The 15,002-nt window shown below is 40.2% G+C and overlaps 1 protein-coding gene across 6 annotated transcripts in view; it reads left to right on the top strand.

The window, feature by feature from the left end:
• The window catches only part of NEK11 (NIMA related kinase 11), a 374,166-nt gene that overhangs the window by 102,442 nt on the left and 256,722 nt on the right, over positions 1–15,002 (top strand). For all 6 annotated transcript variants that reach the window (XM_078151556.1, XM_078151557.1, XM_078151551.1 and 3 more), the window contains exons 5-6: positions 1,816–1,880; positions 3,199–3,325. In XM_078151556.1, the coding sequence (XP_078007682.1) occupies positions 1,816–1,880; positions 3,199–3,325 (192 nt within the window). The remainder of the gene's footprint in view (positions 1–1,815; positions 1,881–3,198; positions 3,326–15,002) is intronic.

The raw sequence follows: 15,002 nt of genomic DNA on the forward strand, positions 1-15,002 counted from the left end.
AGGGAGATAGTATAGAGAAGGGAGAGAAAAGGAATCATCCCAAAGTTGAATTTTCATCCTCAAAAATTTGTCCTGGTAGAGGCAGCTCTTGAAGGTTTTTGATCCATGCTGATGGAGGAGGTACACAATACAGACAAAAGTTGGAGAACTGAGATTTCCTCCAGAGGAATGTGGAGGAAATATGTGCTTCATTGTGTTGTGAGAGTGACTCCAGGTTCTCAAAGGAAATCCCAGGAGACCTGAAGCTCTTTGTTCTGGGCCAGTTGGCCCACTCAGTGTTCCCCAACCTCTACATTCCATCATCAAATGCCAGGATTCTGCCCAAAATGTCTTCCCTATGAAAACTTCCTCCCCTCTTAGGATCTCCTAACTTCCTTCAAGCCTCAACTCAGGTACAAATTTTTACTTAAAATCTCTTCTAGTTTCTCTCCTGAAATTACTTCGTATTTGTTAATGTGTACCTGTTGTGTCTCCCCAGTGGAATGTAAGCTCCTTGAGGGCAGGGGCTATTTCTTGCCTTTTTTTTTTTTACCCCCCAGTGTTTAGCATGGTGCCTCCACATGCATAATAAATGCTTGTTGACTGGCTAATATTGTTTCATTTGGTTCTCCATATGCTATTCTCAGCACTGTTCTAGGCACTGAGGAGACAAAGGAAAAAAATCCTTTCCATGAAGGAAAGAGCTTACATTCTAATGGGAGAGATGCCTACATGTATAGGGGTGTATACCAAAACATCACCTACAAAACAGATACAAAACAGTAACTTTGGAGGAATGGGAAGGCACTAAGAAGTGGGGAATAAATGGACTAGGAAAGATCTTAATGCAGTAAATCTAGTACCTGATTTGAATCTTGAAGGAAAACAGAGATGGAGATAGGAAGGGCGAGTTAGAGAGGGAGCTATTAGTATTTTTACTTTTATGTACTGTCATTGTGTGTAATCAGATAATATACATGTTGTCTGAAAGGATCACTGTTCATTCATCATAGATACTCATTCTTCTAAAGTTGGGTAGTAGTGCCATATAATAATAACATTTTTAATAGGATATGCTTAGTTAATTAGAACATTTAGACCAGGATTTCTCCAAATACAACCCAAGGACCCCTGGAGCCCCCCAAGACCCTTTCAAAGGGTCTGTAAGGTCAAAATTGTTTTCATAATATTGAAACATTTTAATTTCTAATACAGGAAACATCATTAGATGTGACTGTACATAAAATAAAGCTGTTTGAGGGTAAAAGGGGTCATAAGGGGTCAGAGTGAAAAGGGGTCATAAGACCAAAAAGTGGGGCAGAGAACCATTCCCCTAGATCATCTTCTATATGGATGACTTTCAGTGAAAAGATCCCAGGTCATGATTATCTTCAGACCAATACTCCATAAAAAGCAAAATATGCTTGCAAAGATTTTGTTACTTACATAAGGTTTTATTTGTCTCTTGGCATATATAAATTCCCAACAGTTTTATGGACATGTTCTTTAATTGTACTATGATATAATTTTATATATATATATATATATACATATATATATGTGTATATATATATGTATATATTATTTGTTTTATGATGTATTTTGCTCCTAAAATCAAACACACTTCCCTACATTGTGAATTTTTTGATAAAAATGATGATGATGCTTTTTATTTTGTGTCTAATGGCTCCATATTCCAAACAAAACATTGCAACAGTGTTTTTTCATGAATATGAACAAATATAGGTATGAGGCTTTCCAACTGCAGCATAGTTGTATTTACAAATGTACAATTCCATGATTGAAATGAAGTTGAGTTTCCTTTTCCTTTCCCAGGAGAATACTTCACAGGGACCTGAAAGCAAAGAACATTTTTTTGAAAAATAACCTACTTAAAATTGGTAAGATTTTTCTTTATATTAGGAATTGTGCAGTAGTGAAACACTGAATTCTAAAAGTCTTTGCGTATCAAATTAAACTGGATGGTATTGGGAGTGGCTTAGTTAATAGGAATTCATTAGTTTATAAATATTATAATGTCTCATTTTTACCAGGATCCATAAAACATAAGCCTGAATTGATTTTGAAACCAAAATCCATTATCTTGTTTTTTTAACCTATGCTCTCTAAATGGGAGAAAAAAGTATACGCCCACTTATATAGAAAATGTGGAATTAATTGGACTTGTCTCCTGGCTTAATGGATTACTACAGGTTCTCTGCTTATTTTCTGATGTCCATAAGCGCTTATTACAGATAATTAAAGTGTGGATGAAATAGTTTTGTTAACCTTTTGTCCTTTGTGGTAGTTGTTTAGACCTCAATACCAACCCTCAATGATTAGTTATTAGATTTAGTAATCTAAACTTTTCTATTTTTTTAATAGAACAAGCAAATATAAAACCTAGCAACAGTAATTAGTCAAGAATAAGCAGGGGGTGGCTGGCAGAAATCTGATTTTTAAATTTTATCATTTTACCTTGGAAAACCATAGGTTTTTATTTGTGCATGAAATTTCCTTTTTGCTGGTGAGGCTGAAACTTTTCCTATTTCTGCCAAAATTACTGACTATATCAAATTTAGCTTTGTCTTTGTGCCAACTGATTTGTACCAGATGTTCATTTCCTCAGGATTCGTCTCTAAGGAGGAGTCCATTGTTGGCCAAATGTTGGTTACCACTAAGACTTGTCACTTCTTTGGCAGCAGAGTAGTGACTGGTGGGGTTTTTTTTGTTTTTTTTTTTGGCCACACCAGCCCTTGAAGACAATCTACTAAAATTGCACATGGGCCTTGAGCTTCATTAGTGTCATGAGAATGAAATAATAAATTTTTGAAGCATTAAGGTGGTTGCCATTATTATATAATTGTGGAATTAACACTATGACTTTCATTTTTTTCTTTGAAAAATAATATGCTTGAGTATTTCAATGGCCATGTTGACACAGGTACCTATTTAATTGTTGCACACCTTCTCATTTGGTGTACCATTCTTCCATAAATTCCTCCGTGGGGTCCATCTAGTATGCTGAGGGTCCTTTCCCTAGAATTCTAGGCCTTGTACAGGGAGCAGTGGAGCACGTGTTTTATCCCTGAAACAAAGAAAAGTAATATTTTTTGGGAAAAATTGATGTTAATTCCATTAATTCCTAGGGTATGATAATGAATTGAATTGATCTGGTTGATTTTTAGAAGTAATAATAAGGTTAACTTTTGTCTTGAGGGGATTTTGGAGTCTCCCGGCTCTTAATGGGATCATGTGACCTGGCGACGACTTTCACTGGGACGCCTTACTACATGAGCCCCGAGGCGTTGAAACATCAAGGTTATGACACCAAGTCTGACATTTGGTGAGTGAGCATTCTGTTCTTTCTGGTGGAATATCCTGGTGTAGTGAGATGAGGAAGGAATTCTGCCCTCTGCTTAGATCTCCATCCACTGACCTGTGGGAAGTCTTCATTTTTCTTCCTTTTGACAAGGAATAATTATTTGACATGAGGGGAAATAAGAAAACCTTGGTGGTTGGCTTTTTTCTGTATTTTATTACAGAATTTGAGAGATTTATTACAATGACTTAGAAGATTCGCTTTATTTGAGTTTAATTGACTGTTGTGGTGTTTTCTTGAGAGGCAGCTTCATGTAGTCAAAAGAACACGGGCCTTGAAGTTAGGAAAACTTTAGTCAGATCCATCCTCTGATACAACCTCAGTTTCCTTATCTGTAAAATGGGGATAATAATACCTTTATTACTTATGCTTCCTTGTTGTTGGGAAGAGCAAATGAAATAACATATGTGAAGGGCCTTTTAAACCTTAAAGCGCTGTATAAGTATCAGTCATTCTTATCTGCATCATCATCATCATCGTTAAAGGAAATTCTCAAGGTACGTTGAGACATGAGCATTAAACAAACTGAACTGATGGGAACCAGAGAGCACGCCTTGTAACCACACTCTTGGCTTTCATTTTAAAAGTATGTGCCATCTTCAGAGATAGTGCGTTACTTTTCTCTGACACCCTTTCATCTTGATGCATTTAAGTAATTTGTTTTGAAAAGTGAATTTGTTTTCTGTGACAGGTGCAGTGGTAGGATTCCTTTGTTAATGTGCCAGGGAAATCCTTAGCCCATATCATGAAACCAGTGTAAGCCTCTATTCAAAATCATTTCTGAAAAAATGTTTCCAACATGTATTCTTTTATAAGAGATATGGGAGCTCAGTGGCACCACAGCGCACAGAGTGCTGGGTCTGGCGTCGAGAAGAGTCACCTTCCTGAGTTCAAATCTGGCCTCAGTCACTTACTAGCTGGGTGACCCTGGGCAAGTCACTTCACCTTGTTTGCCTCAGTTTCCTTGTCTGTAAAATGAGCTGGAGAAGGAAATGGCAAACCACTCCTGTATCTCTGCCAAGACAACCCCAGGTGGGGTCACGGAGAGTCAGACATGACTGACACTACAGAACAGCAATAACAACAAAAAGGACAGACAGAGGTCGTGCAGTGGGTAGAATGCCGGACCTGGAGTCTGGAAGAACCCAATTAAAATCTGGCTTTAGATACTTGCTAGCTGTGTGACTACTGTGGGCATATCACTTAACCTCTGCCTACAGTTTCCCTGTCTGTAAAAAGAGTGGTAGAACTAGATTAACTTTGATGTCATTTACAAGGATAAATCTAGGATCATATCATAGTATAAGAATGCTCCTCCCGAGGCAGCATGTAAATATTTCAGGTTACTCAGTGTTGGGGGGGCGGGGCCAAGATGGCAGAGTGAAAGCAGTGACTTGCTTGAGCTCTCCCCCAAACCCCTCCAAAAACTCATAAAAAAATGGCTCTAAACAAATTCTGAAGCAGCAGAACCCACAAAAAGACAGAGTGAAACAAATTTCCAGCCCAAGACAACCTGGATGATTAATCAGAAAGGTATATCACGCCGGGCTGGGGGCGCAGCACGGGCACGCAGGCCGCAGCAAACCTGGAGCAGGCCTCAAAGGATTGAATCACAGGCAGCAGTGGAGGTTTCCAGACTCCTCAATCCACCAATGCCAAAGACAACTTAGAAGGTCAGTGGGAAAAGTCTGTTTCTGCTGGTGCCCAGAGAGGAAGGTGGGGTCTCAGCTCCATTACCCAAGAGCGTGGCCCTGGGGAGGGGGGGGAAGCTGCTTCCCAAGCTTCTGGCCCACAGACTGAGGGGGAATCCAGTGGCTGATCAGAGAGGGATTGCAGGGATCTCTTTGCCAGTGCTGAGGCAGGAATCTCTTGCTTTGCCTGTGTGTGGATCTGGGTCACAGTTCTGGGTGGCGGTGCTGGGGTGAGGAGGAGCTCTGGCATGATGGAGCTTGTAGTGGCTATAGAGAGGAACTCCTCCTCACAGTTACAGGACAGAAATGAGTACTTGTCACAGGCCAGTAAAGGAGTAAACACCTCGCCCTTATCATACCACCTTGGAAGAACTGAAAATTTACAGGTCCCTACAAGTATCTCTGAAAACAGCTGTACAAACCCCTGAAGCTTGGGACAGTACATTCTCCACATTGGAAGCAGACTCGTACCTTAACAAGGAGTTTAAAACTCAAGTAATTGGCTGGGATCATGAGCAAGCAGCGCAAAAAGAGTCAGACTATATTATCTTACTTTGGTGAAAAAGAAGATCAAAATATAGAACCAGAAGAAGACAACAAAGTCAAAGCTCCTACATCCAAAGCCTCCAAGAAAAATATGAATCAGTCCTAGGCCTTGGAAGAGCTTAAAAGGGATTTTGAGAAGCAAGTAAGGGAAGTAGAGGAAAAACTGGGAAGAGAAATGAGAGTGATGCAAGAAAATCATGAAAAACAAGTCAACAGCTTGCTAAAGGAGACCCAAAAAATACTGAAGAAAATAACACCTTAAAAAATAGCCTAACCCAAATGGCAAAAGAGGTCCAAAAAGCCAATGAGGAGAAAATGCCCTAAAAAGAAAAATTGGCCAAATGGAAAAGGAAGTCCAAAAGCTTACTGAAGAAAATACTTCCTTAAAAATTAGAATAGAGCAATTGGAAGATAGTGACTTTATGAGAAATCAAGACACTGTAAAACAAATCCAAAAGAATGAAAAATTAGAAAACAATGTGAAATATCTCATTGGAAAAACAACTGACCTGGAAAATAGATCCAGGAGAGAGAATTTAAAAATTATTGGACTATCTGAAAGCCATGATCAAAAAAAGAGCCTAGACATCATCTTTCAAGAAATTATCAAGGAAAACTGCCCTGATATGTTAGAACCAGAGGGCAAAATAGAAATTGAAAGAATCCACAGATCTCCTCCTGAAAGAGATCCCCAAAGGAAAACTCCTAGGAATATTGTAGCCAAATTCCAGAGTTCCCAGGTCAAGGAGAAAATATTACAAGCTGCCAGAAGGAAACAATTCAAGTACTGTGGAAACACAATCAGGATAACACAAGATTTAGCAGCTTCTACATTAAAGGACTGCAGGGCATGGAATATAATATTCTGGAGGGCAAAGGAGATAGGATTACAACCAAGAATCACCTACCCAGCAAAATTGAGTATAATCCTTCAGGGGAAAAAATGGTCATTCAGTGAAATAGAGGACTTTCAAGCATTCCTGATGAAAAGACCAGAGCTGAATAGAAAATTTGACTTTCAAATACAGGACTCAAGTGGAACATGAAGAGGTAAACAGGAAAGAGAAATCATAAGAGACTTATTAAGATTGAACTGTTTACATTCCTGCATGGAAAGATGATATTTGTAACTCATGAGAACTTTGTCAGTATTAGGGTAGTTGAAGGAAAAAAATTATATGTATGTATATTAGATAGATAGATAGATAGAGGGCACAGGGTGAGTTGAAGATTAAGGGGTCATATCTGGAGAATAAAATTAAGGGATGAGAGAGGATGATACTCGGAGAAGAAAGGGAGAGGTAGAATGGGGTAAATTATCTCACAAAAAAAAAACAGAAAAGTCTCTCACAGTGGAGGGGAAACAGGGGAAGGTGAGAGGGAATGAGTGAATCTTATTCTCATAGGATTTGGCTTAAGGAGAGAATAACATACACATTCAATTGGGTATGGAAATCTGTCTTACCCTACAGGAAAATAGGGGGAGAAGGGGACAAGAGAGCAGGGGGGTGATAGAGAGGAGGGCAGATTGGGAAAGAGGGTAATCAGAAGCAAATACTTCTGAGGAGGACAGGGTCAAAAGAAAGAATAGAATAAATGGGAGGGCAGGATAGGATTAAGGGAAATAGAGTTAGTTTTTCACAACATGTCTACTATGGAAGTGTTCTGCATAACTGCACATGTACAACCTATATTGAGTTGCTTGCCTTTTCAATGAGGGTGGGTGGGGAGGGAGGAAGGGAGAAAATTTGGAACTCAAAGTTTTAAAAACACATGTTTTAAAAAAAATGTTTTCACATGTAACTGGGAAATAAGAAATACAGGAAATGAGGTACAGAAGTCTATCCTGCTCTACAGGAAAATAGAAGGGGAAGGAGATAAGAGAAGGGAGGGGGGAGAGATAGAAGAGAAGGCAGACTAGGGGAAGGGGTATTCAGAATGCATGCCATCTTGGGGTGGGGGGAGGGGTGAGAAATTTGGAACTCAAAAACTTGTGGAAGTGAATGTTGAAAACTAAAAATAAATAAATTTATATTTTAAAAAAATAAATAAATAAAGTATGTATGCAAGTTAAAGTCCAACAATAAAACCATATTTGAAAATGCAAAAAATAAAATAAATAAATAAATAAAATAGAAAGAAAGGTTACTCAGTGTTGATGGGGCAACTTAACCATGACCTTAACAATTTAATAATTTTGTATTCAGATGAACTTAGATGTGGGCCCAAAATAGAAGGGATATTTTACTTCTCTTTTTTTAAAAAATCATAATATGTAATGTTATCTCCATCTGATCGTGGACAAAAAATAGTCATATGGACATTTTTATAGAGCTCATGTTTTCAGGGTAAAGAGATGTTCTATAAGGTTTTGAACAGGACGGTCAGGAAGAATTCTCTAATCTGGTCTGGACCTGCCTCAAGGCCTATTACTCTCTATTAAACACACAGAAGGTTTTCGCTTGAATGGAAATAGACGATATCAGTGGGGTCATCCATTGCATCCCGCTCCATGAACAGTCATTTTTGTCTTGCCACTAGACTTTGATGACTCTGGAAGAAAGAGTGAGCCTAACAACATTGTGCAATTCTGCCTCACTTAAACCTAATTCACACACGTCAAGACATCACCTGTGATGTTCCTGGTCCTCTTTGAAAACAAAGGATGAACAACAAGAGTGAATTATAAATATTCTAATCCTTCAGTATAAGATTATATAAATGCAAATAGCAAAACTGATAGTACTCCTAGTTTCTGCAGTAGTAGTTTAATTTTATGCTGTGTTAATTTTATTATTAAGTCAGTTTTTCTTCTGAGTTAAAGTTATGAGTCAACTTGTCATCTTCCTCAAAATATATATTATGTCCTTGCCTGTCCTTGTATAATTAAGGAGGGTCTTATCTCCCTAACAAACTCATGTAAGCACCAGAGTGTCTGCCAATTCGCGTCCATTAACAAGGTCTGCAGGATGTTGATGGGTCCTATAAAATAATTAACATTCCTTAATTGTTACAGAGGGATTGTTATTAGCCCTAGAGCCTGCTTTCTTTAAAATAATTAATCATGTTGTTCCCACTCCCATGAGGCACAGAAAAAACTAAAAGATTCTTTCCTGAAGGACTGAGGGAGTTAGATGTCATCTCAGAGAAAGACTGAAAAGGTATTTCCTGAAAAGAATGATGTGGACAGGTATCCTGAAGAGAATTCTTGAGAGACTTTTAACAACCAATCTGAGAGAACTGAATGATGGGACTGTGTTTCCAGAACTGAGAAGAAGTCAATACTTGAAGCCAGTGGTCAGAGGTGACTCTGGTAGTACTTTTTCTCACAACTAATACATTGTTGAAATATTAAAATGTGTCTTTGTATTGTTTGTTATACTATTATTAAGTTGCGTAGCCAGTAATATTGATGTTTGAGAATTAAGTATATGTTTATGGGAAAAGAGGTTTCTCTGGCTTATTTAGGAGTTGGGGTGAAGGTTCCGAGTTGATTGATTATAACGAGAGATTGTACATTCCTGTTCATTTAAATGGAAATATCAGAACACACTCTTAACTGCCTTAGAAACTGAGTAGATAATTAATAAAGAAACTAGCTAATAGCACCTGGAGATGGGTGACCACCCCAAACAGTAAGCCACGTGTTAGAGAATCATCCCAAGATCTTTGAGCCTTTGTATGGTACCTTATGAGTATAGGGTAATGTCCCACATCACTGTAATTAGTTTGTTTTATTTTAACATTAAGGATTATTAACATATTTTCTTTTTTTATTAATTTATTTTGATTTATCAGCAATCACTTCCATAAGCTTTTGAGTTTTACATTTTTCTCCCTCTCCCTCCCCACTTCCCTCCCCAAGATGGCATGCAATTTGATATAGGCTATACGTATGCGTTCCTATTAAACATATTTTTATGTTAGTGATGTTGTAAGGAAGAATTAGAACCAATAGGAGTAACTACCAGAAAGAGAAAACAAAACAAAACAGAAGAAAAAAGATAGCAAATAGTATGCTTCGATCTGCATTCAAACTCCATAGTTCTTTCTTTGGGTGTGGATTGCATTTTCTATCATGAGACCTTTGGAGATGTCTTAGATCCTTTCATTAACCTCTTTTCTTTTTTGTGTTACTTTAATTTCCAAATATATCTCTCCCTCTCTTCCCCCCAGAGAGCCATGTATTTTAACAAGAATAATAAGGAAAGGAAGGAAGAAAACAGGAAAGAAAAGAAAACTCTACAGAAAGCTGACACATTAACCAAGTCTGACATTACATGTAGTGTTCCACACTCATAGTCTCCCACTTCTGTGAAGAAGGAGAAAGAAGTGCATTTTCTCTTCTCTTCTTCAGGACTAAGCTTGATTACTATAATTATGCCACATTCAGCTTTGTGATAGCAGGAGCAGTAGCATAGCTGTCACTAGTTTTTCCATTTACATTGTAGTAGTCACTGGGTCTGCTGTTTACCTGGTTCACTTTGAATAAAGGGGAAGTACTTCCTGGAGTGCATATAGGGAGGTGGCCTTATGCAGTGGAAATTAGATTGGATTTGGGGTCAGGGAATTTTATTTGGGGTTAGGAGATTTAAATTGCAGCTCTGTAATGTGTCATTGCACAATTCACTTAACCTCCCCAGGCCTCAGTTTTCTCATCTTGCAAACTGACCGGATAGGACTGGGTGACCTCTGAAATTTTCTCACTCTAAATCCACAACCTTTGTCACTCAGATCTTCTGTTGTATCATTTTGCTTCTTGGTACTCCTGGCAACAAAGAAGAAAACAGCTTCCTCTTCTTGACAGATATTGACCCCCCTTTATGTCTGAGAGATGACATCTGGTGACAGCAAATCCATATGTATGCCTTGCACACCCAGAAGATGCTTTTGTCCTCAGCAGTGTCTGTGATTTCCAACACTTATGCTTCTTGTACACAGCACATCAGAAACGGCCTCAGTCCCTCGCACTCTATCGAAGATACATCAGCCACACAGTCACAGAAATATCTAAGTCAAGCCGATCTTCACGTGTCAGAACCTCCAGGATGTTGTGAAGCATGGGCTGGGAGATGCATCTTTCCTTTGCAGTGTTATCAGGGCTGCTCTTTTCATAGAGATTATTTCCTACCCCACAAGATGAGAGCTGAGGAGCCAGCAGCCCTCAACCCCAAATGACAAACTTAATATGAACATGGTAATTACTTTGATTATATCCACATCAAAGATGGCCTCATCTGTTAATGAAATTTCCCCTGCAAAACTGAGAATGGCAAGAATAAAAGTGAACTTCTAATTACAGTGATGGATAGAAAAGTGTGATGGGCAATCTCTGGGAGGCCCTAGGAGAAAATTTAGGTCTTATAAGGTTAAGAACTCAGCAGTAAATTTCAGTGTTGGAACATCTGTTTATGGCAGAATAGTTTCATTACAATTTGGAAATACTCTTGAGTGAATGATATGGTTTATATAAGCACCAGTGACTGTAAATACCATACTTATAATATTCTTGAAATGTGATTTTGCTAGAATGGTGTTAACCCTTCTGTTCACTCTCCTCCCCGTTTAATAGATTCTAGTGGCTTCTTACACTCTGGAATAAAATTTAAACTCTGTTTAGTATTGCCCTCCTAACTCTGCTTTTTCCTTTCTGGGTCTGGCCACCGTCCCTCAGTTACCATCTCACCCCGGAACATCCCTCTGCCATGTCTGCCCCTTCTCCTACTGGTGAATTCCTCCTGGGTTCTCCATTTTGGGGAGAGGCCCAAGCTGGCCACCTTCATTCTCCCTTAGCTCTGTTTCTGACTTTCCAGACCTCCACATCATGCCCCTACATGGGTATTTTCCCTCATATCTCCTGCTTTTCAGCTCCATTTTGTGTGTCCTCTTCCCCCATTAGGATGTAAGCTCCTTGAGGGCAGGGGCTGACTTTGTTTTTGCTTATATTTGTATCCCCAGTGCTTAGCACAAATGCCTCTTGCTTGCCTTTGTCATTTTTAAAGCTCTTCCCAACCTAGTTTCTCCCTACTCTTCTAACCTTCTTACTTATCATTCCCCAATATGCAATATACACCCTAGCTACCCTAAATTCTATGGTATGTTCTTACATAAATGCTGCTAAATGAAGATGGAGAAAATTCTACAGCTGTTCTGACTGAGTCACTATAAATTTATATCATACAACTTCAACTGGGATGTTGCTGCTGTTAGACAATCCTATTATACTTCCCTTATCAACTTACTACCCTACTCTTCACAATGGTTCTTCCAATCATGCCAAGCATGATTTCCTGTGGCAGAGTGGGCAGATGAGAACAATTTTTTCCAAGGGCCATGAAGGCAGCTGAAGCCAAGGTCATCCATCTGATGGTTCCCTGGGCCACTGTTTGTCACCTTGATTTTTGCCCTGCTGACTAGGACTTCGATGACTGAAAGAGTGAGTGAGGCTGACGACTTTGGGCAACTCTGCCTCACTTAAATCCAGTTCACATGCAAGTCAAGACATCTCCTATGATGTCGTTAGTCCTCTTGGAAAACAGAGGACAAATGACAACAAAACCTCCCATGGCTTCTCCTCCTCCCACCCCCTCAAATGGGAGTTTTGCGTCATATTTTACATAAAAAAATTAAGGGCATTTGTCACAAGTTTCTTCTTCTCCCCTCTGCCTCATCCTCTGTCCCTCAGATGCCTTCTGCCCTAATGAAGTAGCCTTACTCCTTACCAAGGTTACCCCTCTACTTGTTCAAGTGATCCCATCCCGCCCCATCCCCTCCCACAAATTTTCCTCCTCTGTCAACCCCACTCTTTCCCTTATCTTTAATCTCTTCCTATCTGCAGGCTCATTCCCTACTGCCTTACAGACATGCCCATATTTCCCTAATCCTTAGAATGCTCACTCGGTCCTTTCATCCCTGTTAACTATCATTCTGTATCTCTTCTGCCCTTTGCAGCTAAACTCCTCAAAAAAGGCCACTTACAGTAGTAAGTACCTCCACTTTCTCCTCTCCCTCTTTAATGCCCTATAATCTGACTTCTGACCTTATCTTTCCACTGGAACTACTCTTTTCAGAGTTACCAACGATTTCTTCATCGCCAAATCTGATGACATTTTCTCAATCCTCATTCTCCTCCACCTCTCTGCAGCCTTTGACACTTACACTCCCTGTTCTTTGATACTCTCTTCTCTCTGGATTTTGGAACATCGTGTTTCCTCATTCTCTCCTACCTGTCTGACCCTTCTTTGCTGGATCCTTCTCCACATCATGCCCTATAAACCATATGTATCCCTCAGGGTTCTCTCCTGGACCCTCTGCTACCTCTATACCACTTCACTGGTGATCTCATCAGTTACCATAGATTTAATTACCATCTCTAAGCTGATGATTTTCAGATCTACTTGGCCTGCCCCAAACTCCCTCCTGACCTCCAATCATGAACCTCCAGCTGTCTTTCAGATATCTCAAGCTGGATGTCCAGTAGGCATCTTAAATTCAACATGCCCATATTTGGACCAACAGGTCCAAACCAGACCTTGTTATCTTTCACCCTAAACCTCCCCAATCTTATTTTCCCTATTACTCTACAAGGCAATGCCTCCCTCCCAGTCCTTCAGGCTTTCAATCTAGGGGGTCATCCTGGACTCCTCACTCTCACCACTCCCATGTCCAAGCTGTTGCCAAGGCTTGTTCATTCCACCTCTGCAGCATTTCTTCAATATGGCCCCTTCTCTCCTCTGACACTGTCACCCCCCTGGTGTAGACCCTCATCACCTCATCCCTGGATTATTGCAGTAGTTCCGGGGGGTGGGGGTGGTCTGCCTTCCTTAAGTCTCTTCCTATTCCAATCCTCCATTCAAAGTGACTTTCCTAAAATGAAGGTCCAGTTATGTCACCCTTGCCTACTCAGTAAGTTCTAGCGGCTCCCCATCACCTCCAGGATCAAATACAAAATCCTTTGATTGGCATTCAAAGCCTTTCATAACCTAGCCCCTTCGTACCTTTTCAGTCTTCTTCCACATTACTCCCCATCTGTCTTCTCTGTACTCTCCACCTTCTGCCTTTTCAGTAGCTGTCACCCAAGCCTGCAGTGCTCTCCCTCTCTTCTTCCTCCTGGCTTCTCTGACTTTCTTCTAGACTCTGCTGAAAGCCTACATTCTGCCAGAGGTCTCTCTCAGCCCCCATCTGCACCATACAACCCTTTCCTCCTCCTACTTCCTTCCTCCTTAGATTATCTCCCATTATATCTTACCTACTTTGTATGTGCAATTTTTGTATTTTTTTATTTCCCATTAGATTGTGAACTCCTTGGAGTCAAAGACCATTCCTCCCTTCCCATTTCTTTGTATTCCTGGCACTTAGCAAAGCAACTGGAACCTTATGTCTAATGAATGTTCATCGACTGACCAAAATAGCAGATCTACTCCCAATCTTATTTAAAAAAACTCCTCTCTTAATATGAGTCCATGATGTCTAATTCAATTACTTGTATTTAGGAAGCATTTTTACTAAAATTGAATTTCATCCAAAACTTATATTTGGACCATTGATTAAATGAAGATCTAATGCATTTGTTAACTTGGTTTTCCTCTACAAACAGATACATAGCAGTAATCATCAAAGCTGTTTAGTAATGGTTTAGAAAATAGAAAATCAGGACTTCCACTTCCGGGAGCCAAGATGGAGTAGTGAAAAGGTAGCCACTGTCAATCTCCCCTATCAACTTCTGAAAACCCAGAAAATATCACGCCAGAAAAAAACCCTGGAACAGCTCAACTAGAAGAAAGATGGGGAACAGCAGTGCAGCAGCCCAGCAAACAGGTCTCCCAGTGCCTCAGCAAAAATAAGGGAGGCAGAACTACAAGGGGCCCCAGGCAGATAAGCACCCTGCGGCATTCTGAAAGGAGGTGAAGAAAACAACCTAAAGGCTTCCTAAAGCCCCAGCCTTGCTGGTTCCAGCCCAACACCAGGTGAGCTGTCGGAGCCCTGAAGCTTCCAATTGTGAAGAAATCCTGAAGCACAGGTGGTAGAACAGGCAAACACCAATACCTGGGCCTCCAGTCGGGGGGGGGGGAACCAGTGGAAACCAGCTCAGAAAACCACCAGGTGCCTCGACTCTACCGCAAAGGAATCTCCCAGTGCATTAGCAGAAACAAGGGAGACAGCACTGCAGGGGGCCCCAGGCAGATAAATATCCTGCAGCACCCATCTAACAGGAGCTGAAGAAAGCTAAAGGAAAGGAAAAGCAGGCAACCTAGAATTGTCTGAAAGTTCCAGCCTTGCTGATTCCAGCCCAATAAGTGCCAGAAACCTACAGCCTCCAATTGCCAACATAAGAGCCCCAGCACACAAAGCCAGGGACCAAGACCTAGGCTCCCAACACAAGAAGCTTGGGTCAGTGCCCTCTG

This window comes from Phascolarctos cinereus, unplaced genomic scaffold, assembly GCF_003287225.1.
Source record: "Phascolarctos cinereus isolate Bilbo 61053 unplaced genomic scaffold, phaCin_HiC Scaffold_1;HRSCAF=81, whole genome shotgun sequence".
Taxonomy (NCBI): domain Eukaryota; kingdom Metazoa; phylum Chordata; class Mammalia; order Diprotodontia; family Phascolarctidae; genus Phascolarctos; species Phascolarctos cinereus.